At 46.4% G+C, this 24,193-nt stretch overlaps 1 protein-coding gene across 9 annotated transcripts in view; it reads right to left on the bottom strand.

The window, feature by feature from the left end:
• Window positions 1-24,193, bottom strand: part of TRAPPC9 (trafficking protein particle complex subunit 9) — a 622,816-nt gene that overhangs the window by 513,532 nt on the left and 85,091 nt on the right. For all 9 annotated transcript variants that reach the window (XM_005613305.3, XM_005613304.4, XM_005613301.4 and 6 more), the window contains one exon: window positions 24,007-24,150. In XM_005613305.3, the coding sequence (XP_005613362.1) occupies window positions 24,007-24,150 (144 nt within the window). The remainder of the gene's footprint in view (window positions 1-24,006; window positions 24,151-24,193) is intronic.

Genomic DNA, 24,193 nt, shown 5'->3' on the forward strand with positions numbered 1-24,193 from the left:
AGACTGAGGATCCATCTCATCAAGATGGAAGCCCCGGGGGAGCACCTGTCCCAGGCCAAGTCCCGGTCTACTGACACTGACGAATGGCAAACTTCTAATGCATTGGCTTTGGGCTGAGTAGCAAAGTAATGAGCTGGCGATAAAATGAAGGAGAAGCTGAATAAATTAAATCTGACATTTTCTATCTCATCCAATCGTGTCTTTCAAACAAATGACAACTGTATCTAAGTTGACGGATAACCTCTGGTACAGAGATAAACTGGAGGCGTGGTACCTGATGTTGACACAACCTTTGGTGGCTCCAGCTCAGTGTAGGGCAATGAGATTCAACACTCAGTGAGTGCATTAGACAACTGTACATCATCCAGGCCAGAGAAGAAGAGCATGGAGTCCAGAGCCAGACGGCCAGGGTTCAAACCCCAGTTTCTACAAATACTATGGAGGAGATCGGAGGCATGTTGGCTAGTCTCTTTATGCCTCAATTTCCTCACTGTAAAATACGCCTAAGAATAGGAGCTACCATCACGGGGCAATGGTGAGGGCTACAGTAGTTCATACAAGCAAGGGTGCGGACTCCATGCCCAGCATGTAGACGGTGCATTCCAAGTACTGTCACACACTCCCAGCACCCAGAAACCCTCATTAAGGCAAAGCCTGGTCACAGTTTCTCTGCATCTTGAAGGTGCTCTTTTTGAGGAAAGATCTAACAGGAAGACATTCTAAAAAGATAAATACTGGCTGGGCGAGTGAGAAAATGAATTAACCAAACTTCAGAAGGCCAGGACTGTGCCATAAGAGCACAGGCTGAGACGATGAGGACTTCGATCTGGAAAGCAGAGACTGAGAGCTGAGACTGAGAATTAGGCCTTTAGAAATGCGGGAACAAACTGGAAAGGAGAGCATGTGGATCCGAGCCTCACGTACCCACATCTGAAGCTCCCCCCACTCTGCCACACACAGATGTGGCTGTGTGACCTCCCTGCCCTGGGCCTGTTTACTCATCAGCAAATGGGCCACCTGGGGTCACACGAGAGGCTGTGAGCGCCAGGCACGTGGTCAGCATTCAACACACTGGGTGCTGCTGGTGACACTGTTAACTTGTCTTACTGAAGTCCAAAATATTAGAACAAAGGGAGCTTGAGATGAGAAATAAAAAAGAAAGTAAATACTAATTGTGTGTAGCGTGCCAGGTGCTATGCTAGGTATGGAGTGTAGGTGTCACCCTAGCGCAGAGAAGAACAAAGTTAGTCCCAGAGAGGCAGAGGGATGCTTCTGCTGGTGCTGCCCCTCTGCTGCAATGTTGGCCCCATCGCATCCCAGTTCTCTCTTAAGGTTCAACCTCGACATCCTGGCCTCCATGAGCTCCGAGCCCCAGGCAGAGGTGAGCACTCCTCCCCTCAGCAACTGTGGCACTCTGACGAAATCACTGATGGTACTTGTCACATGCTCTGGCACCTCTCATGTTTTATGTAGTTGTTTTATCTCTTCTAAAGCCATCTCTAGGAGACTGACCCCATGGCCTAGTGGTTAAGTTCGACAGACTCCGCTTTGGCAGCCCATGTTTGGTTCCCGGGCACGGCCCTACACACCATGCTGTGGTGGCAACCCACCTACAAACCAGAGGAAGACTGGCACAGATGTTAGCTCAGGGCAAATCTTCCTCAAGCAAAAAGAGGAAGATTGGCAACGGGTGTTAGCTCAGGGCAAATCTTCCTCAGCAAAAACAAATAAAAAAATAAATCCATCTCTAGAACCAACAAACACCACCTTTCCACTCACAAAAACAGATCTCTGCCTTGTCCCACTATTGGGGTTATTCACACATATAGCACAGCCTTGAAATTCAGGAGAAATAGCACCTGGGCCTTCACAACTTCCCTAGTTCTACTAAAATTATCCCCGTAAATTCAAAATACGATTGAAACATCAGGAGAGCCCGTGGACACTAAGTGAGAACTCTCATTTTCACAACGACAATTAAAGAGTTACAAAGACACACTGACATGGGGGTGCTGGCAGTCAGCCAGCTCGGTCATTAGCCACATGATGCTTTCTGACACCAGCCAGATTGCAGGCACAACCCAAAACCCCCGCCTCAGCAGAGTTTTAAACTTACTACAAGGCACAGACCCTTGAAGTTGTTCACTAACAGAAAAAGCCAACATCCTGGTCTGGCATTCTGTCCTCTCAGGTAGGGATTCTGTGGATTGCACATAGGGTGCCCTCCTCTGGAAAAGGGGGGCCATTTGTACAGATAGCCACCCAGAGAAGAACGAAACCCTGAACATCCTTGAGAGGGTCTCTGCATTTTATTTTACTAAAGGATATGCCATTTCTTCTCCTAAAATAGATCCCTGCCACTTAGAAGTTGCTTAATAAACATTAACTTGAATTTAACTCAATCTCTTTTAAAAACTAATATCCAGAAAAGCCTAAACTGATACATTCTTTTCTCTCTCAGCTCAATGAAGCAGAATGCCAGCAAGATGTGATGGCTACATGGACCAAACAACTTTGTTCTGTCCACATGCTATACATACAAGTGAAGCGAACAAATATGGACCACTGGTCACAAGAGACACTGGAGAAGGACGCAGCTAATTTCAAATGAGTCCGCTCCATTTCAACCCTATTACCAATTCTAAGAGAGAAATAAGCTATTTTGACCTCTTTGTGGGTCATAAAAACCAATTTAGTGGGTAACGATCAGCATTCAATGGGATGGGATGGGATGGGATGGGATGGGATGGGATGGGATGGGATGGGATAGGATGGGATGGGATGGCACGGGATAGATAACAGTTCACATTATGGGCTGAACTGTGTCCTCCCCCCCCCGCAAAAGAATTCATACATTAATGTCTGAATGCCCAGTACCTCAAAATATGTATTTGGAGATAGGGCCTTTAAAAAGGTAACGAAGGTAAAACAAGGTCATATTGGTGGTCTCTAATCCAATATAACTGGCATTCTTATGAAAAGAGGAAATTAGGACACAGATAACACACACACACAGAGGGAAAACCACGTGAAGACACAGCTAGAAGATGGCCACCTGCAAGCCAAGGAGAGGGCCTCAAAGGAACCAGCCTTGCACCTGATCTGAAGCTTCCAGCCTCCAGAACTGTGAGGAAATAGATTTCTGCTGTGTAAGGCCCTCACTCTGTGGATTTTGTTATGGCCGCCCAAGTTGACTAATACAGTACATCACACATAGTACGAACAGGTGTCATTTCATGAAACGTTGGGTTTCGAACACACAGTGTATTTCCTACTATGGGTCATGATCAAAAAAGTTTGAACCCAACTGTTGTAATGATTCCAGGTTAGCTGTCCTCTCTGGTGTTCAGTAAGTTATTGGAGTCCATCTTGAACTTCTCACTTGAAATGACAGGAAATATTAATATATTCAAAATTCTAAATCAAATCTGAGAATGCAATATCTCACACAGAGAAAATTCAATAAATGAATAAAGATATATGAGTGATCGTTTAGTTGAATTCCTTCATTTTTTTTACCAAAGAGGAAAGTGAAAGAGAAGAGCAATGATTGGCCCAAGGTCACAGCTAGAAAGCCTGGGGCTAAAACCCCAACCTCCCAGCTCCTTACCCCACCCCCTGTTCAGAAAGCCATGCAGACCCTGAGCAAGACTCACACTTCTAGTCCACATGGCCCACACGACCTTTTCCAGTTGCTTCCAATTTTCAGATTCAATACTTCCACATGAAAACCGTACTACTTCATCTCGGCTTGAATTCAGTAATCAGAAATTCCACTTCTGTTATCTGACATATTCCTGAGACAGAGACATCTACATTTTGATCATTTAAGTCACCCTTAGCAATAAACAAGTACCTCAGCATACCACTGAGATAAACATTTTTTTAATGAAAATTGGTCCATTAAAGATTAGAGTCAGAGCCGAAAACAAAGGTTCCCCCATCTGTGCCCACTTAACTATGAAAATCCCACAGAGAAACTATCTTTTTAGACCTTTAACAGGTTACTCTGCTGCTAAAACTTTTGATAAAACTCACCAAAAGCTTAAAGCTATGTAGCTCTTTAACAGAAAGAACTGTACAGCACCCCGAGGGGAAAGCCTGCTTTCCAAGTAGGGGAAGTTAAGTGAAGATGCTAACGCTTACTGAGCTCCTGCTGCTGCAGGGCCTACGCCACGCGGCTGATACACATTATGCTGATAATCCTCCAGCTAACCAGACATCAGCAACACCATCTACGTAATTTTACAGCTGAAGAGAGGCTTAGTAAAGTCAATAAATTGTCAAAGGTTACATGTAATCGGTAGAAGAAACAGGATGCAAACCCAGGTCTGCCTCAGTCCAAAGATCATAACCCACACATTTCTCTGCCCTGCGCTCCTTACTGAAATGAGGTGTTATTGTCCCCACTCTACACATGGGGCAGCCCAGGCTCAGGGACATCAGCATCTTCTCCGAGGTCACTCAACCACCTCATGAAGGATACACATACGTCATCAAACTGGAAAACTGCACAATTCTTCAGTTTAAGAACTGCACATGTTGAAAGACTTCAGGAAGTCAGAAACAAATCAACATAAACAATCACAATTACAATTTACTGAGTGCATATTACATTTTGGGCTCTTTATAGTCACCGTCTCTAATCTGTAGGCCAGCATAGCGAGGTAGGTATAAGCCTCACTTTACTGATGAGGAAACAATGCCAAAGAAAACAAGCAATTTAACAAGCACTTACTGAGCCCCTATGAGTCAGACTTTATGCTAGGCTGGGGTTTGGGGGGAAAAAACACCTGAATTCCAGCTGTCCAGCCTTTACACACGCAGTCCACAGACAAGAAAAATAGTGATTAACATGCAATGTGACAGCATTGTTACATAAGCGTAGGGAAGAAAACTGGCAATAAAGAAAGTTTCTGCTTCCTAAAGGTGTCAAGGGTAAAGATATGGGAAGTGAGGGAGGACAGTGCTACGTTCTGTGCAGCAGAAAGCCTGAGGAAGCAGCCCAGGATGGGAATGTAGAGGCTCGGTGCCAGGCACAGCAGCGAAGCCTGGTGCCTAAGGGAAAGAGAGGACTGGGGACAGACAGAAAAGAACACTGCACAGCATGCCAAGGAATTTGAACTTTATTTCTGTAGGCAATGGGAAGCCTTTGATGCTACTGGAGCAGAAGATTGCTATGGATAAACCCCTGCTTTAGGAAGATCACTTTGTAGTCTGGGTGGCAGACAGGCAAGAAATGGGGACCTGAGAGACAAGGAGGCCCCTAGGATGTGATGCCGAATTCCAGACCAGAAATGGCAGAGTCTGGCCTGGGCAATGGTTCGCTGGCACTGAGTACAGCAGATGGTGGGCAGGGGTCTAGAAAAGGAAGACTCTACCCCACCCCCCGCTGGAAAGATATTCCATTCAGACAGACCCACAGTGTCCGGCAGAGACTAACGCCTTCGAGAAGTTGCACAAGCCCCTTTCAATACCACCCAGGATGTTCTATTTTGGTTTACCTAAAACTTGGCAAATTAGTATTTTCCCATAACTAGTAAATCAACTAATATATTTGGGATTTTGACATACTGATAGTTTTTCTTCACCTCATTATTTTACATGTGTGGTTTCTCCACCAAGAATGCATTTTATCAGCAGGTACTTATTATGTTGTACTACACAGTATTTATCTCTTCAACACAGAACTAAAAGGAAGTCAAAAGCTTCCCTTCGTTTCTGCTGGGTTTTTGTTCAATCCCTTCTGTCTATTTCTGAACAAACAAAAGGGATTGTATAAAATGCAATGGAAACAAATTATACCCCTTTGTTGAAGAGCTCCCACCAGCACTCTACAACATAATAATTCACAGGCTTCTCCTCCCTCCTCCCCCACCCAGGTGAAGAATGAAAAATATTAAATCAAAACTCCCAAAGAAACCACATATACCATCTGGAAAAAATTCAAAGGGGAAAAAAGCAGGTCAGGAGTGGAAAACAGGAACCAAAATAATATATATCACCTTCACAATATAAAAATTATGGCCTTCATTCTTGGCCAGAGCTCATGTTGTAGACCTTTATGCTCTGCTATATGAAGCCAAAGGGCAAAACTCAAATCAAAAACCTGTACATACTTCATAATAGGAATAAGGCACAACATGTAGGGCTCCATACCCAAACCCTGTATGTTTTAGCCCATAAGTCCATATTATAGGAGACTTTCGCTTGTTATAGTCATGTTATTTTACCCATAATCTCCGATACCAAAATCTAGTAAAATAACGCATTCTTATTTTCAATATCATTTTATAATGTACTTAAAGTAAAAAACGTATCAAGAATATATATTAAAATATCCATGATTATAAAAGATGACCAGAAAAGTACATTACAATTCACAAAAAGTCTAGAATTACAGTAAGCACAAGAGCATGGGGGTAGGGGACATGGAGAAGGGTGTCTCCAATTCTGTCTCGTCCTACGCCTGACACTGCACAGTCTGTGCCTTCTGCCTTGACTCTCACAGACAACTGTTGTGCTGATGCACTGATGCACGTGCATCAGATTTTTTTCTTAAGGAAGATTCACCCTAAGCTAACATCTATTGCCAATCTTCCTCTTTTTTTCCTTGAGGAAGATTTGCCCTGAGCTAACATCTATGCCAGTCTTCCTCTATTTTGTATGTGGGTCACCGCCACAGCATGACCGCAGCTGACTGATGGAGGTTTGTGCCCGGGAACCAAATCCAGGCCACCAAAATGGAGCACTCCAAACTTAACCACTAGGCCACAGGGCTGGACCCAACAACCTTAGATTTTCACGTCAGCCTCAGGGTCTTTCTTTTCAATAGAAGCATTTCATTAAATCGATAACTAAATGTGACATCATTTGTATAGTTTTGCATGACTTTTCATACACATAATTTTACAAACCACAAGAAACCTCATTGGGCCACAGCACAAATTTGACAACCGCTACCCACAGAACAGGGGCAATACAGGGTGCAGACATCCTCTGAGGGTGCTGAGGGCAGCAACGGGGATGCTGTGCTCTTTACTTCCCAACCAAACAAGTAATGACTAAGGAAGGGAAAAGGACAGAGGCTGGTTTTCAGAAATAAGCAAAGACCAAGAAAAGGCCTCAGTTAAAAATACCCCACTAATAATTTCTACTTATCGAAGTCTGTTTCTCAGAGCACAGAGCACACCTTCTGTACTGGCCTTCCAGGGGTCCTTGTGACAGGCAGACTCCTGGGTCCAGAGTGGGGCCCCGGAATGGCACTGTAAATTCTGCGTTAACTTCTGGCTGAGCAATATTTTCTTTCAAAATACAAGTATTTCCCCTGAAGGCTAAGTCTTATTTGAACCAAATAACCACATCCATACCCAGCTGAGTGATACACAGGAAAAGAGAGGGAGGGCAGGGGAGGGAATCTGCCAGCTGCTTGCGGTCCCCATGTGTAAGACAGAGCAGAGGGAGTGATACACAGTAACTGTCTCTAATCCTCACAAAATCCTCACAGGAGACGGGTCCCTACTGCGCCATTTCACAAACAGGGAAGATGAGGCAGAGGGAAACTAGATGACTTTCCTATTTGGACAGCAAGTGAACAAATTCTGACTGAGCACCTGCCACACCAGCTCTAGGTACCAGACTGAGGAGGACAGACAGGTCCCTGGCCTAAGGGGCTCACCAGTGAGGAGCGAGGCCGACAATAAAAAGGCAAAGAGAAACAGGCTGACGCTAGGCAAAGAGTGAATGGGGCATCTGAGTTCAGACCTAAAGGATGCAGAAAAGGCAGAATGCAGAGATCTTGGGGGAAAACTATTAAAGCAGAAAGAACACACACAAGGTCCCAGAAATGGGAATGAAAATGAGTTTGTTTTCTTGGTGAGACAGAAATAAGACCAAATACAGTGGAGCTGAGTGAATAAATGGAAGACTGGAGGGAGATTAGTTTGAAAAACTGAGCAGGGGAGAAATCGTGGGGCCTGGTGGACTCTTGAAAATGATTTGGATTTTATTTCATTTTATTGTACGTGTAATAGGAGCCCATGGAAAGTTTGAAGCAGAAAAGTGATATAACGGGATGCTGTATGGAGGATGGACTATGGGGCCACTGAGACATCCTGGTGGTTGAGAATGGGCTTGCAGGAGCAGAGGTGGTGAGAAGTGGCGATATTTTATATATATTTAGGAGGTGAAACCCTGAGGACTTACTGATGAGGACTAAGATGTGGGGTCTGATGGGCAAAAAGGGATCAAGAATGACTCCATGGTTTCTGGCCTAAGCAACTGAATGAACGGTGGAGTCATGTGCTGAGACGGGGGAGTGAAGGAGGGGTAGGCACTCAAGTCTAGAGCTCTGTATAAGAATCAAATATGAGAGCATGCATGCAGAGAGAGTTTTGGAGCCCTGGGGCCAGATGAGATCACCCAGGAGAAAGCGTAGATGGAGAAGAGGACAGTGTTGAGTGGATCTCGATGTGGATGCTGAAGTCACCAAGAACAGAGGCAGCGTGGATGCTGCAGGAAAGAGTAAGCCAGGAGCTGAAATCATCACTGAGTAAGGAGGGGTGACCGGAGTATTTGCAAATGACCACAACATTGTCCAGAGAAGGGTTGGGGATTCGTGTGGCAGGCAGCAAACTTTGGCCTCTCCCCCTTTAGCTCTATTTTCCTCATCCAAAATATCCAACCCACTTTCTCCAGTTCATCCCCAAACCGCTCCCTTCCTTCTCCAAGATGAAGAAGGAGGTGACATGTAACAACCATGCTGATAAACCTCCCTTTGCACCATCCACAAGACTAGTCCTCGCTCCTCAGCCCAGCACAAAGGGTTATCATTAGCCCCCCGCCAAGGATCTCCTGTCAGCTGCATCTCCTGCCCATCCCTGAACCCCGTTTGTAGGCATCTTATGTTATATGGGACACCTGCTATGCCCAAATACACCAGGAGCATTCACAGCTCCTCGTGCCTTTGCTCACCCTTGCGTGGCTTCCTAAATGACTTTGTCCCTCCCACAGCCCTGCTTGGCACTGTCCAACGAGCTCTACAAAGCTCAGCTCAAAGGTCACCTCTGGTACTGCTTGTATCTAGCATCATATCCAACTCATGAAAGATGATCAATAAATATTTACAGAAAGGAAATAAAGAGACCTTCTTCTATGTAATTGTTTACCTCTTCCTTGTCCCTTATTCTCTGCACAGTATTCCTAGATACCTTAAAATGCATCCTTTATGGGCCCTAAGGGTCCCCTATAATCACACTCCCAATCCAAAAACCTACCTACTTTACACGTAAAAGCCAAAACTTTTAAAGGAATTGGTAATTCTATTTTTTCTTATTCTCTTCACAGTACAATTCAATTTCAATCAAATGACATCACATAATCTCAGATAAATAGTTTTCAAACAGAGGAGAAGGAGGAGGGGGAAGGGGTGGGGGAGGTGTGGAAGAGAGGAATTATTCCTGTCTAGTCCAACTAAACGTATACGTTTGGGCTTGCCAAAGAGAAGACAAAACAAAAAGTCGTTCCTGGTATTCAAATGAGAAGTAAAATATCAAATACGCTAGAGAGAGAAGCTTTTTCTCAAGGTGGATTTATCTCCTGCTTCCTGGACTTGCGATTCAAACCACAAATTCACATCTTCACCATTGTGTCCATTTAGCTAGGCTGAAGCAATACGTCCCAGAATCCCCTTCCCTGCGAAGCTCTGAGCCAGCATGCACATGGGACCTGGAAGCTCTGAGCTGGCGTGCACGTGGGACCTGGAAGCTCTGAGCTGGCGTGCACATGAGACAAAGTAGCCTTGGTGCTCAGGGACACCCACTGACACCATTGAAGTGGGGCAGCATCCCGCTCATGGCTCCTCCAGTTCATGCCAGATTTTCTGCTTCAGCTTCTCCAACTGCTGGGCCAGGTGGCTGTTGAGCACAGCAGCAAAGGGCTCCAGCCTCTCCTCCAGGAACTCTGATCATGAGAGTTGGCAGCTGGGAGGTGCTGAGAAACCGACATGGTTCCAGTCCACCCCCGTGGGGTCCAGCCCAGCCTTGCAGGTTGCAGCTTGTCCTTGCTGCCTTCACAACCACCTTCTCTTGCCAATGGCCTCTACCCAACTGGCTGCCTGAAGACATCAGGATCCAGCACGACACACACGAACAACTGCTCCACATAGCTGCGTAGCCAGCTCCCACAACTGCATACGGTCAAATCCCCATCATAAATCTTATGTGTGTGTATGTCCATATCTATGTACTCACAAAGACTCTCCTTGACCCAACCTTGTCCCTGGGCCCTGTCTTCAGGCTGCCTAGCCCACCTGTAGCAAGAATCCTGCCAAATCAGTTAAGTAAGAGTCCCAACCCTTGATATCTGATCATCCTCAAAAATCTGACCATGTTCCTCATCCCCACCCTTGATGTCTAAGTCCTTGGCCTGCCTTTAGCAAGGCAACTATTACGCCAGTTCAGCAAGAATCCCCTCCCTTTGACGTCTCCTCTTGTAACGTTCCATCCACGACCCCTCCCTCTGCTGTTGGTTCTAAATCTGCATTTGTCCTCGTTGTGTTTGGAGTTGAGCTCAGTCTCTCTCCCCTACTGCAAGAGAGTGGACCCCTGCTGCAACAGTCTGGAATAAAGCTTCCTTACCATTTTAATGTGTCAGAATAATTTCTATTTAACAGTATATATGTATGTATGCATGCATTTTGAACCCTGATACACCAGTTTTTACAGCTTTGTCATCATTTTCAAAGTGGCCCTTCTTCCTTTTCTGTTACGAGAGTCCTTGTGCATCAAAAGCTATTTTGAAACTGTTTCCAAGCTCAATGACCGTATTTTTTCCTTCAAAGAAATACAAACATATCATAGCCCCACCACCAGGGGGCAGTAGCACTGCGCTATCAAGAATTCTTGGGCCGGCCCCGTGGCCAAGCGGTTAAGTTCCTGTGCTCCGCTTCAGTCGCCCAGGGTTTCACCAGTTCGAATGCTGGGCGCGGACATGGCGCCGCTCATCAAGCCATGCTGAGGCAGCATCCCACATATTACAAATGAAAGGACCTCGAACTAGAATATACAACTATGTACTGGGGTCTTTGAGGAAAAGAAGAAGAAGAAAGAAGATTGGCAACAGATGTTAGCTCAGATACCAACCTTTATAAAAAAAAAAATTCTCCATCAACTTACAAGGGAAGCATTGGCTCATTTGGCAGTTAAACAAAAACATCCCTGTCGAGAGGTGTCAGGGCAAGTGGTTCCCCTCCCCATGACATTAGGTGTTGAGAGGTGGGGGTCTCGGCTTGTTCTGCCACTCACAGCTGTGAGGTGGGGACAGGCACGTCCCAGGGTGAGGCCTCAACCTCCACCTCTGCAAAGGGCCCCATTCAGCTCTGACCTTCCACCGCTGGCAGCACAGGAGAGCGGCCTAGGGCAGACGAGGAACGTCAGGACTCCCCTGACTGGAGATTCAGACTGTATGAAAAGGGCGCTTATTCTCATTTCACAGATGAGGTAACAGGCTCTGAGGTGAGTTACCTGCTGAGCATTGCCACAGAAGTAGAAGATCCAGATCCTGACCTGAGCACAATCCCTCTGCCCAACCACAACGACACACTTTTACACACACACGCCTTTCTCCTGAAAGTGAAAACTCACTGCCCTCACCTCTCCTTTCCTGGTGTTCTCCCACACAACCGGTGAAAACCTAGTCATTCTCCAGGGCCAGGCTCAAGCATTTGTTCCTCCTGGTCAAAGTTTTCTCAACCCTCCCTAGAAGACTCAATCTCTTCCTCTCTGGGCTTCCTTAAAGCTAAATCCATACAAATAATCTGGCCATGAAAAGGCGAGGGAGGCCGCAGGGGGATTAGTCACCTCATAATTACTATCAATCATCCCTTGTTTTTTTTAAAGATTTTAGTTTTCCTTTTTCTCCCAAAGCCCCCCAGTACATAGTTGTGTATTTTTAGTTGTGGGTCCTTCTAGTTGTGGCATGTGGGACGCCACCTCAGCATGGCTTGATGAACGGTGCCACGTCCACGCCCAGGATTTGAACAGGCAAAACCCTGGGCTGCCGAAGCAGAGCATGCAAACTTAAGCACTCGGCCACAGGGCTGGCCCCAATCATCCCATTTTTTAAAATGTGAACAATGACATGGTCATCTTAGGTAAAATGTTATCTAGCATCCCATTCCAACCGCATGCCATCCCCAGATCCCTCCATGCCGTATCTCCTGAGTGGCCACTGATGGTTACCACATTCACTCAATCATTCCACAAATATTTATTGCATGCCTATTTTAGGTGCCACAAATATAAAATTGAGTAAAGCAGAGTCACTGCTGTCTGAGAAAACGCATTCTCATTGGGTGTCCTAGGTCTCTGGGAATTAAATTAAGGTGAGTTTAGTGGGATGGAGAAGACTACAGAAGGAAAAGGTTTGGCTCCATTCCTAGACTCTTCTCCTGCAGGTCACCACTCAAACTCAAAAAAGGAAACACCCTCTCTTCCCAGGTGGCTCAGCCCCGTGTCCCGTAACTTAGCACTGCTGGCTCTGAGGGGCCTGACTTTTCTAGAGTAAATTTACCAGGAGAGGAATTATAGGATCAGCCATAAAGAATGAGTCAACTCCCCCAAAACTGTCTGCCTGGAAGAAAAGTCAGGACATAACTAGAAAGACAACAGAGAGGTTGGTACTGAGGGGGCAACCCACAGACACTACCTCGGAACTGAAGGCCGGAAGGCTGGTCATGTAAAGGTGGGATAAGAACTTTACCCGTGTTCTGAAAGAAAACCTGGCATACTCAAGAAACAAAAGGGTGGCCAACATGGGTCAAATGTAGTCAACTCTACACTATCTGTTACATTCATGCACACTGGTCTGAATGTGTGAATTTAATCTTCCATAATGTAAAATGTATTTCTCAGAGTTGCAGCAATTGTTTCAAATTTCAAATTATCCTAAGGAAATTCATCATAAAATGTGTAAAACCAATTTTCCTGATACTTTCAGCTTTAGTCCAGACACAAGTGAAGCACTTGGGGAGGTGTAAAGCTGTTGCACACCATCCAGGTACGTTACGGCACAGAACATATCTTATAGTTAGCTGTGTACATATCCTTGGACTAGCAAAAAGCTGGGTTCTAGACTTGGCTTTGCCCTGAGTAACTGGGAGACTTTGAGCAAACTACTTCATTAGCATCTCAAAGCATGAGAGACCCCGTCAGCACAGTGGCCAAGAGGACAAATGAGAATCAAACGAGGAAAGGGACAGGAAAGCAATCAGAAGACTGTAAAAGAGTGTCACATAAAAGAGACACAATTAGTAAACAAACACAGGGAAAAAATACTCAACCTTGCAAGTCACCAAGAAAATACAAATTAAAACAATAAGGCAACATTCTATACATATTGAATTAACAGCACTGCTGCTGGCGCATAATTAGAGCAATCCTTGCAGAAGGGAATTTGGCTATATGTTTCAACAGCAATAAAAACGTTCAAAATGGTTGACCCAGTAAGCCCTCTCCTGATAAAATCTCTCTCCTGCCTAAAAAGATGAAGACCTGAAGATGTTCACCACAGCATTACCCACAAGAGCAAAAGCAAACCGAGAAAGAAAACAAACAAAAGTACTTATTACTAATGCATTCAACAAGATGTGAGTGTGAATACGTGCCACTAACTAGCTGTAGGGTACAGGGTTTCTTTTTGAGATAAAAATGTTTTAAGGGGCTGCCCCCGTGGCCGAGTGGTTAAGTTCATGCGCTCCGCTGCAGGCAGCCTAGTGTTTCGTTGGTTCGAATCCTGGGCACGGACATGGCACTGCTCATCAAACCACGCTGAGGCAGCATCCCACATACCACAACTAGAAGGACCCACAACGAAGAATACACAACTATGTACCAGAGGGCTTTGGGGAGAAAAAGGAAAAAAATAAAATCTTTAAAAAAAAAATGTTTTAAAATTGACTGTGGTGATAGGTGCACGTTCTACGAATGCACTAAAAAACTGAAGTGCACATTTTAAATGGGTGAATTGTGTGGTATGTGAATTAATCTCAATAAAGTAGCTCATAAAAAAGAAAAAACATTTATTATTAATGCATTCAACAATATGTGAATGCCAATACATGCCACTAGGTGACAGGACTAGGAAAACAGCAAGTTTAGACACCCTGCCTTCAGAGAGCTTGCAGCCTCAGTAGGGAGCTTATCAATTAAATAAATGATCAAAATACAGTGGGTGAAAAGTGTTCAGATAGGCACATTACATACACTAGTGGGAACATTTCAAAGGAACACAAGCTGGTCTTGAGGGACCAAGAAAGGCTTCATAGAAAAAAATAAAAGTGGTGTCTCCACTGAGGTGTGAGGGATAAACAAATGTTAGCCGAATGAAGGAAGGCAGGATGCAGGAGGAAGACGGAAAAGGAGAAGGGATGAGGAAGAGAGAGTAATCCAGGAAGGACGTACCACACTGTCTTTCTCCACGCATCATTCAATGGACGTTAATGTTGTTTCCACCTTTGGCCATTATGCATAATGCTGCTACGAACATTCATGTCCAGGTTTTTGTGTGGACATACGTTTACAAACCTCTCGAGCACATATCTAGGAGAATTGCTGGGTCATATTGTACAAGTGTCGATCATCCACTTTCCTTCCCAAAATCCCAGACAACAGATTCTGACCAATCTACAGTATTTAACGTTCCCCAAATAAACCAAATACTCTTAATTCCATGAGAATCAGAGAAAATCCTTCCACCTGAAACTACTTCTTCTGTTCAGTCTGGCCTGGCAAACACTGCTTTGTTCTTCAAGGTCAAGATCCCCTTCTTCTTGGAACGTTACGCACACCATTCTGCCACCTCTGAAAAGAACTGTCAACTCCCCCATGAGGATCCTAATCCATTTATTTACTCTGACTCCTCTCCAGCCTGAACCAGGACACTCTCTCATGCCCATTCTCTAGGGATAATCACCTAAAAGGTTTTTAACCCCGAATGCCCACTATGTGTCAGGCACTATACTAGGCACCTCAGTAAGCACGTAACTCAAGACTAACAGCCCTGCGAGATAGCTATTAACATCAACGTACAGATCAGAAAACGAGGGCTGAAAGAAGTTAAAGTATCTGTCCCAGGTCACAGAAGTAGGAAAGATGATGGTATTATTCAAACCCAGGTCTGTGGCAACTCCGAGTTTCACATTCAAGACTGACCAATGGCATGAGAGCATGTGAAGGAATAGAGAAGAAAAGAGGGAAGGAAGCGAAGGAGCAGTTGCCACAGCAATGAGCACTTCGCTTTGCCATTTTCAAAGCCCCCTCACAACTCCTACCTCATTTTCTCTTCACAATGACTCTTACAGTTAAGTAGGAAACATATTTTTATTCCCGTAAAATAAAACAGACAAGGAAACCGAGGCTTCAGTAACCTGCTTCAAGTTACCAGCTCATAAGTGAAGAAGGATTTGAACTGAGACCGAAACCCAAGTCACTCAGCCATGCTTCCACTCCCCCAGGACCTACTGCGGGCACAGGGTCACGTGAAACAGCGATGAGGGTCATACCGAGGTGACACCTAAGGTTAGAGGCAGAGAGAAGGGCTCTCACCATTTGAGGTGAGACTTCAGTGACACAAAGGAGCCACCATGTAAGGATCTGGGGACAAAGTGGACCAAGCAGAGGGAAGGGCCTGACACAGCTCAAAGGAAAGAGGGACCTGTGAACAGCCACGGCCTGGACACAGTGGACAAGGAGAGAGTCGTCCCAGAGGACATCACACCCTGGAAAACCACAGGTCAGCAAAGCCGTCTGCAAAGGGCTAGGGAGGAAATATTTCAGGCTTTATGAGCCAAGAGGCAGATCAAGGATCTTATGTAGGTACTTACATATAATAAGTGAGAAAACACACTTTTTTATTGATGAAATTCAAAATATATAATTTATTACAATTTTTGTAATACAGGTTTACACACGAGAAGAACAGGATTTTTTTGGAGGGTGATGACATCTCCCTTAATTCGGGTTCGGGGTCAGGTTCCCCATCATCACATCAGTTGCAGATGCTCACCTGTAAAACCCTTCTTAGCTTGAAGACCACGCTGAAGAAAGGCAGTGAGCTGGCTTCGACCCGCCGCTGTGGTTAGCTGACCTCTGCTGGAAACCATGGTGAGGAGCTGAAGTTGTATTTGAGGTACAAAGAGAGGCCATGGAGGCTGCAAGCAGGAGGGCGACATAATCTGATGTGTGTTTTTAAAAGGTCACCCAGGCTGCTTAGTAAAGAAGGGACTGCAGAGGGAGGCAAGGGAAAGCAGGAAGATCCATGAGGGGGAGAGTGCGGTCCAGGAACGAGAATGCAGCGCTGGGATTACGGCGCTCAAGAGGGAGACAGATCTGTTCTAGTTGCAGCTACCGAGACCTACTGATGGTCTGAAGGAGGGCGTAAGAAAAGAAGAATCAGAGACAACTCCCAGGACGTTAGCTTGAACAGTTAAGTGAGGAAAGATGAGAAACAGCTTCAGGGGAAGACGAAACAATACTTCTATTTGGAAAAGTTAAGTCCGAGTTAGACAGCTGAGTGGAATGAGAAGTTTGGGGAGAGATTGGGGCTGGAGATGTTAATTGGAGGGCCACCAACACATAAATGGCATTTAAAGGCAGGGGGTGTGAAAATATACTAAGTGAAAGAAGCCGACACAAAAGGCCATGTATTGTATGATTCCATTTATATGAAATGTCCAGAACAGGCAAATCCATAGAGACAGGAAGGAGCTCCACACTTGCTTAGGGGGCAAGGTAGGAGGGAACAGAGAGTGACTGGGTTTGAGGTTTCTATCAGGGTGGATGAAAATATTTCAACATTATATTGTGGGGATGGTTTACAACCCTGTGAATATACTAATGTACTTTAAACAGGTGAGCTGTATGGTATGTGAGTTGTTTCTCAATAAGTTTTCCTTTTAAAAAAATACACTTGAGTAAGATATTTGGTTTCCTGTCAGCAAAAGCATGACAACTGCTATGTGGGGACAGTTTTTTTGGAAATCAGAGATGCTCAAATATCCAAGGGCTGCTGGACACCAAAATCTGGGGCTCAGAGAAGCAGCCAGGAAACTAGGGGTCTAAATCTCAGATAAGTCATCATTTCATTTATTCTTCCACTAGCCTAGCAAGATACCCAGTTTACGATGAAGAAACTAAGGCTGAGAGGATGCGGATCCTGATGGGCATGTCTCCATCAGCTTTCCACACAGACTTCGACACACTGCATCCGGGGTAGAGGCAGGCGAAGTGAAATATTTTCTGATCTCAAGTTCTAACAGTCGATCAAATTCATGTTCTAGACTACAAGACCTGGGATTCTGTGCTGCTCTGGCTGACCTGTGAACTGACTTCCTAATCTAAATCCACATGTTCAATGACAAGGCAGCAATGGCCACATTCCCAACAACTGAAGTGTGCGAAAAGCGGAACACCAAACAGGGTGGGGACCACACATACCCAAGTGCCAGTTACACTGCCCGCCACTCCTTGCCCAAAAGATGTGCCTCAGCAGCCCTGCCCTCTCTTCCCCCAGGCCCTCCCACTTCTCTTCCACCTCCCACCATACACCACCCCGCTCCAATAAGAAAATTACCAAACAGAATGCAAATTGCAACAGTTACACATCTTGGAAAAGAACAGTATCCAGATCTTCTAACCCTCTGAGGTTCCTCTGGGGTCATTCTGCTGTTTCCTGGACAAGAGATTCCATTTCTTTCTCCGGGTCCTCTTAAGGTACCTCGGTTAAGAGAACCCCCAATCTCTGACCCAAGAGCTGGAGTCCTGGTCCCCCAGGAGGAAAACACTGTCTTAGGACATTCATTAAGTACTTCTTTGCACCAGACACATTGTCATGCACTTCAGGTACGTTATCTATAATCCTACGACAACACCACCAGGTAGAAAAGAAACCGGAGCTTAGACGGGTTTTCAAGGAAACTCTGTCTACCCAGAGTCCTCCAGCAAAATGCTGAACCACAGCAAAACAAACACACAAAAATCCTTAAGATCCCAACAGGGACAAGCCCAACAAGCATGTGAAGCTTAAAGTTTACTAAGAAAGCATCTAAACTCCAGAGCAAGAACAAAGCCCTCTGCCATCATAACATGGTAAAGCAATTCTGACGGCAGAAACTCTTTGAAATCAGGTCCCTCCTAATGCAATTTCATTCACTGGCCCTGCACGGTCTCCAAGGCATCCCCTTTCATCCCCCCTTGGCCTTCTCACTGCAGCGTTAACATGAGTTATTAAAAGCACATAATTGTTTTCCTGCCCTTCACTCACAGGAGCACATCCAGTGTGTGGATAATCCTTATCCTCTCACCAGGGACCTTGGATCTGAATCCCTAAGACAGTTTAGCTAGCTAATTTCTCCCCTTGCTCCCTCTTTAAGTAATTTGATATCAAAGCAGCAAGTCTTTCATTTTCCACAGAAATCGGCGTCAGCAGCTACAAACTCATCCTTGAACAGCCAACGCAAGGTTCGCGATCAGGAGGCGGGTGGGCGCTGGGCCACAGGCGGAAGTCTGCTGAACCCTGCTGGAGATGACCAGAAGCCACCGATGGATTTCTGAACTGGCCACGCAGAAGGAGCATCGACTGGGCAGCACAGCAGAGGGTGTACTCAAAGAGACACAACCTTCGTTCATTCAGCAGCATCTGAGGGCCTACTAGGCACCACGTGCTGTTCCAGGTACAGGGATACTTCTTGTCCTGGAGGAGCTGACAGGCCAGGTGGGAGGGCAAGCAGACCAGCAACTCCAGTCGTGCAGCCCAGAGTGGAGGCAGCTATGACAGCAGCAGGTGCATGCTCAGTGGGCTCCCGCAGGGCAGTACTACAGTCAGAGAAGGGACAAATTCCTGGACAAAGTGACAGAAATGGGAGTGGCCACAGAGGACAGGTGGAATAGCATGTGCAAAGGCAGCAGAACACAAATGCTGCTGTATTTGGAGCTGTCAGAATGTAAATAACCAGAACACACGGTGAACACGAGAGTGGGAAAGGACAGGGCCAGCAGGAGTGTTAAGACGGGCCGCTCTAAACCTTTCACAAAGTCATTATCCCTCTCCTGCTCACGAGACTCCCGTGCCACACACAGTCTACTGCCACAGTGCCACGGGGGCTTGTACCTGTACGCCCAGTCAGGAAGCCCCGAGAAAATAGTAACATGGTCATGCTTCCAAAGAAAGTCCATAAATCCTCAAGTTATAGATAGTGTAAGTTATAGAAGTGGGAAAAAAATGACAAAAAGTCCCAGGGAACTGAGACCCTTTTCATGTAAATAGTTGCCCTCATAACTTATCTTCTGCGTTCACTCATATTTGCACATATTCGAGGGTACATGTGGGGCATAGAAGGGCAAGAAATCCCTAGATTATGCCGTCTTCACCAGCAAACAACCAGACAGGTTTACATACGGCAAGAAGGCTACACAGACCCCCACCTTAAGCCCAGGATCATTTCTTTTCTTTCTTGGCTGCTCTTCTATTCCATATTTAATTTCAATGCAGCAATACTTAGAAATGTTAATTATCAACTCTATGAATGTACCATGAGCTCTCCAGAAGAAAGGTCACCCAATATATTAAAATATCCATCATTAAAATAATAACAAACTACCACACAACGTGTAACATCTAAGTTATACAAATGAGAAAATGGAGGCATAGGAAGAATTTAATTATTGATCTGAGGTTACAGCAATTAGAGGTTGAGGTTAGTGGAAAGAACCTTTTAGACCTCCTGATTTCTGTCCTTTTCTCAGGAGACTCCAATTAACCAAATACCATTATACCCAGGCCTTTAAGGAGACAGCGATTTGCTCAACAGTGTCAAATGTCCCAGTTCCTCTCCTGTTAAACTTAGCGTCTTTAGATCACTAATTAATATGATCTCACATAACCAGCAAGCTCCTTCTCTCATGGAGCTTCTGAGGGAAGACAGCCACTGGCCAACTAAACATGCACTGATTCTCTCGTTAGAATTGTGAGAAGTGCACAAAGGAAGAGAGCAAAAGGCAGGAGCGCCTGGTCCTATGGGGCCCTTGTAAAAGGCCTCCAGAGGAAGTCCAGACCAGGGGAGTCACCTGGTAACGGGGGCAGGGGATGGGAAAGGGGAGCGAGCAAAGGCCCTGCCGTGGGAAGGAGGATGTGTGTCTGGGAGACAAAGTCCAAGGCGAGGCAGCTGAGGGAGGCGGAGGTGTAGGCAGCTCAGGGAAAGGACGTGGGGCCGTGTCATCACGACTGACGGTCGTGGGAGACCGTTCACATGTGAACGCGAAGTCTGTGGCAAAGTGGTACCAAGAGAGAACAGACAAAAGGGGACATGACAAAAGGGGACATGGACGAGCCCACGGTAAGCATGGCACTCAGAACTCTAAGGCCCAGTGAGCAGGGTCCACTCAGACTGGATGCTGCACCTGGCACTGTGTTTTCAGAGTGGCTCGGTCACAGGGAGGTTCAAGGAACCACAGGACTGGCAGCAGGGCGGGCAGCACCCTCGGGGGCTTGAGGAGAGCTGCTCACCGGTCACCAAGCAAAAACTCAATACAGTGGGCAACAAATAGACCATGCCCATGTCACCACTGAACCCCAGCCTCCCCAACACCAGAGATTGGTTGTCCTGGGAACTCTGCCTTAGTCAGTTCCTCCCTCACTGCAAAGAAACCCAAAGCACAGATCACGCAGATGGCCAGCTCCGACGCTAATCTTGCTGCTCTACTGCCGACTCCACAGGCAGCATGAAGACAAACACAATTCAAACAAAACACTAAGGGTAACGGAAACCAAGCACGCACAGAGAAGCTGTGCCGCCACCCGCTGGGGACTGGCATCCGAGTGGTCATTTGCTTGGGTCCCCTAAAGTCCTAAATAGAAAGCAATAGCTACTCCACACCAAGAAGGACACAAAGAACCACAGTAAGGGGCAAGTGCTTTAAGGACACTGGTAACAGAGAGCCACAGGGGCTCACGAGAGGAGAGTTCATTACTACAGAGATGCCATGGAAGTCACTATAGAGACTCGACACTTCCTGTAAAGAATGCTGGAGCTCCAACAGGTGCCACTGGGAAGACAGGCTTTAGGAGCGAAGAGTATGGCATGAGAAGGACAGACATGACATTCAAGGAACAGAGTTCACACAGTTGGCTTGAATGAAGTTTGAGGACACACAGTGACACAGGAGAGGATGAGGCTACACAAGAAGAATCGAGTCAGATTCTGTGATGTGCCTTGGAACTTTCTTCTAATTCTCAACTCTTTTTCTGCTTAAGAACAATGCTGGATGGGGGCTGGCCCCGTGGCCGAGGGGTTAAGTTCACCCGCTCCGCTGCAGGCGGCCCAGTGTTTCGTTGGTTCAAATCCTGGGCACGCATATGGCACTGCTCATCAAGCCACGCTGAGGCAGCGTCCCATGTGCCACAACTAAAAGGACCCACAACGAAGAATATATAATATGTACCTGGGGCCTTTAGGGAGAAAAAGGAAAAAATTTTTTAAAAATTAAAAAAAAAAAAAAAAAAATGCTGAAGGGGCCAGCCCAGTGGTGTAGTGGTTAAGTTCACACACTCCACTTTGGCGGCCCAGGATTCATGGGTTGGGATCCTAGGTGCAGACCTACACATCACTCATCAAGCCATGCTGTGGCAGCGTCCCACATACAAAACAGAGGAAGACTGGTACAGATGTTAGCTCAGAGCCAATCTTCCTCAAGCAAAAAGAGGAAGATTGGCAATAGATGTTAGCTCAGGGCCAATCTTCCTTACCAAAAACACACACACACACACACACACACACACAATGCTGTATTTTTTTTTTTTTTAAAGATTGGCACCTGGGCTAACAACTGTTGCCAATCTGTTTTTTTTTTTTTTCCTGCTTTATCTCCCCAAACCCCCCAGTACATAGTTGTATATCTTAGTTGCAGGTCCTTCTAGTTGTGGGATGTGGGATGCCGCCTCAACGTGGCCTGACGGGCAGTGCCATGTCCGCGCCCAGGATCCGAACCCTGGGCCGCCACAGCGGAGTGTGCGAACTTAACCACTCGGCCACGGAGCCGGCCCATAATGCTGTATTTTTTATGCAATAGCTATAACTGAAACCCTTTCCTCTCTCATTTTAGAAAAGCATATTGGGATGCAGTAAGTCAGACTGATGCAAGGACATGAATCTTCTCCCTTGTTTTGCAAAAGCAATCACACACCAACTTCAATATTTTTGTTTTGAAGCTAATGATAATTGAGATCTTAGTGTAAGTTCCGTCACGAATGCCTTATAGGAATTAATGCAGTTAAACCTTACAACCACTCCATGAGAGACACGCCACTCTATTATCCTGGAGTCAAGGAGACTGCTACAATCACAGGAAACAGAACAGTCGGGGAAAAGCAATGGCGGGGGGGGGGGGGGGGGGGAGAGAGAAATACATTGATTTTAAAAATGCAAAGACAGAGGAGCACCAACTTAGTAAATGCTGGGATGTGGGGGTCAAGGAGTGCAGAGGTTGAGCCAAAGTCTCCACTGGGACACCCGGAATGAGGGGTAGCACTGTAGCAGACAACGACATGCCACTCAGTACAGAACGACTGATTCTCCAGGCAGTGCTGCCCTCTCCAGAAAGTGTTCTCCACTGGACAGAGCCCCCCGGTCCAAGAGCACGCCCCCTCCTGAGAGCGGTGTGCATTCAGCACCCGGGCGTCGGAGAGTAAAGACCTAGCCCCTCAGCACACGGCAAGACATCTCTCTGAAGGGCCATCCCAGCTTCAGAGGTCCCGTTAAGTGGGCTGAGACCTTTTCCACCACTGCTGGGAGTCCTCTCCAGAAAATGCCCTCAACAGAAGAAAACTACCCCCACAGGGTAACCTGCATTACCGGGAAATACGGGAGTAGAAAGGCCTGGCCCTTGGTACAGTGCAGGACAACTCTGCAGGGCCGTCCCAGCTCAGAGCTCAGTGGGCCGGCTGAGGCCTTTGCTGATACTGCGCTGAGGCCCGACTTCTCCCTCTGCCCAATCTTGCCTCCTTCTGTTCCCTTCAATGGGTGTTGATCCCAGGAGCAGTGCCTAAGAAACTTCCCACACATTCCTCTCCATATCAGAGAGTGCTTCCCAGAGAACCCAACCTGCAACACACACTGAACTGGCGTGAGCGACACAGGCAGAGAGGGAGGATGACGGGAAGCGACTGAGTTCTGTTTTTCACGTGCTGATTTTCGAGTGCCTATGGAACATCCAAAGGGAGGTGTCCTGCAAGCAGCAAAACAGACATATGTGGGGCTCAGAGTGAAATCTGGGTTGAAAATAAACAGACTACGACTGAAACCCAAAAAGCAGATGACACCCAGGAACAGTGTGAGGAGAGAAAACGGAGGAAAGAACCAGAAGACAGTAGCCTTGACACGTAGGCAAAGATACTGCCTGATACCATCAGTGCAAACACCACGAAGTGCATCCCTGGTTTGGGAAGTCAAGACGGAAGCTGCCCTTGAGGGGAAGCAGGGCCTGGAATGGGGCACAAAGAGGGCTTTGGGGTTCTGGCATGTTTCCGACCCAGGTGCCAGGCACAGGGGTGGTCACTCTGTGAAAATTCACTGAGCTGTACTCTTATGAACTGTGCACTTCTCTATATAAACGTTACACTTTGACATTTACATTTTACATGATACAGGAAAAGGCAAGGGGGACCCCTGCAGAAGGCTTAGAGGTAGAGAGAAAAGCAGTAGAGTATGGTGAGAGAGGGCCCAGGGGGAACAGGGCGTGAAGAACACGGTGGGCAGTGGCATCAGGCACCCCGGGAAGCGTACAGTAAGGAAGGACGGGGAGCCGAGGACACAGTGGAGTATGTGTCTTCTTACCCACAGAGAGCTGGGAAACACCATCTACCCACCTAAACCTCAGCCGGGTGTTTACGTGGGCCAGCACCAAGAGTGCTCTCAATACACTCCCTTGAAAAAAAGTATAGTTTGAATTCACTTACCTTGATCTGACAAAAAATCCAGCATGGTCTGTAACAGGAAGGACAAGTGCCTGACAGAAAGAGCAGGATTCCCCATCCTTCGGGAGGCATAGACCAACTCATGAAGCAAACGCATCTGGACGGCAGCCCAGCCTCGGTGCGTGCCTGCGATGAAAGTCACAACATCATAAAGCGCTTCAGGAGGGTG

The sequence above is a fragment of the Equus caballus genome, chromosome 9 (genome assembly GCF_041296265.1).
Source record: "Equus caballus isolate H_3958 breed thoroughbred chromosome 9, TB-T2T, whole genome shotgun sequence".
Taxonomy (NCBI): Eukaryota; Metazoa; Chordata; class Mammalia; order Perissodactyla; family Equidae; genus Equus; species Equus caballus.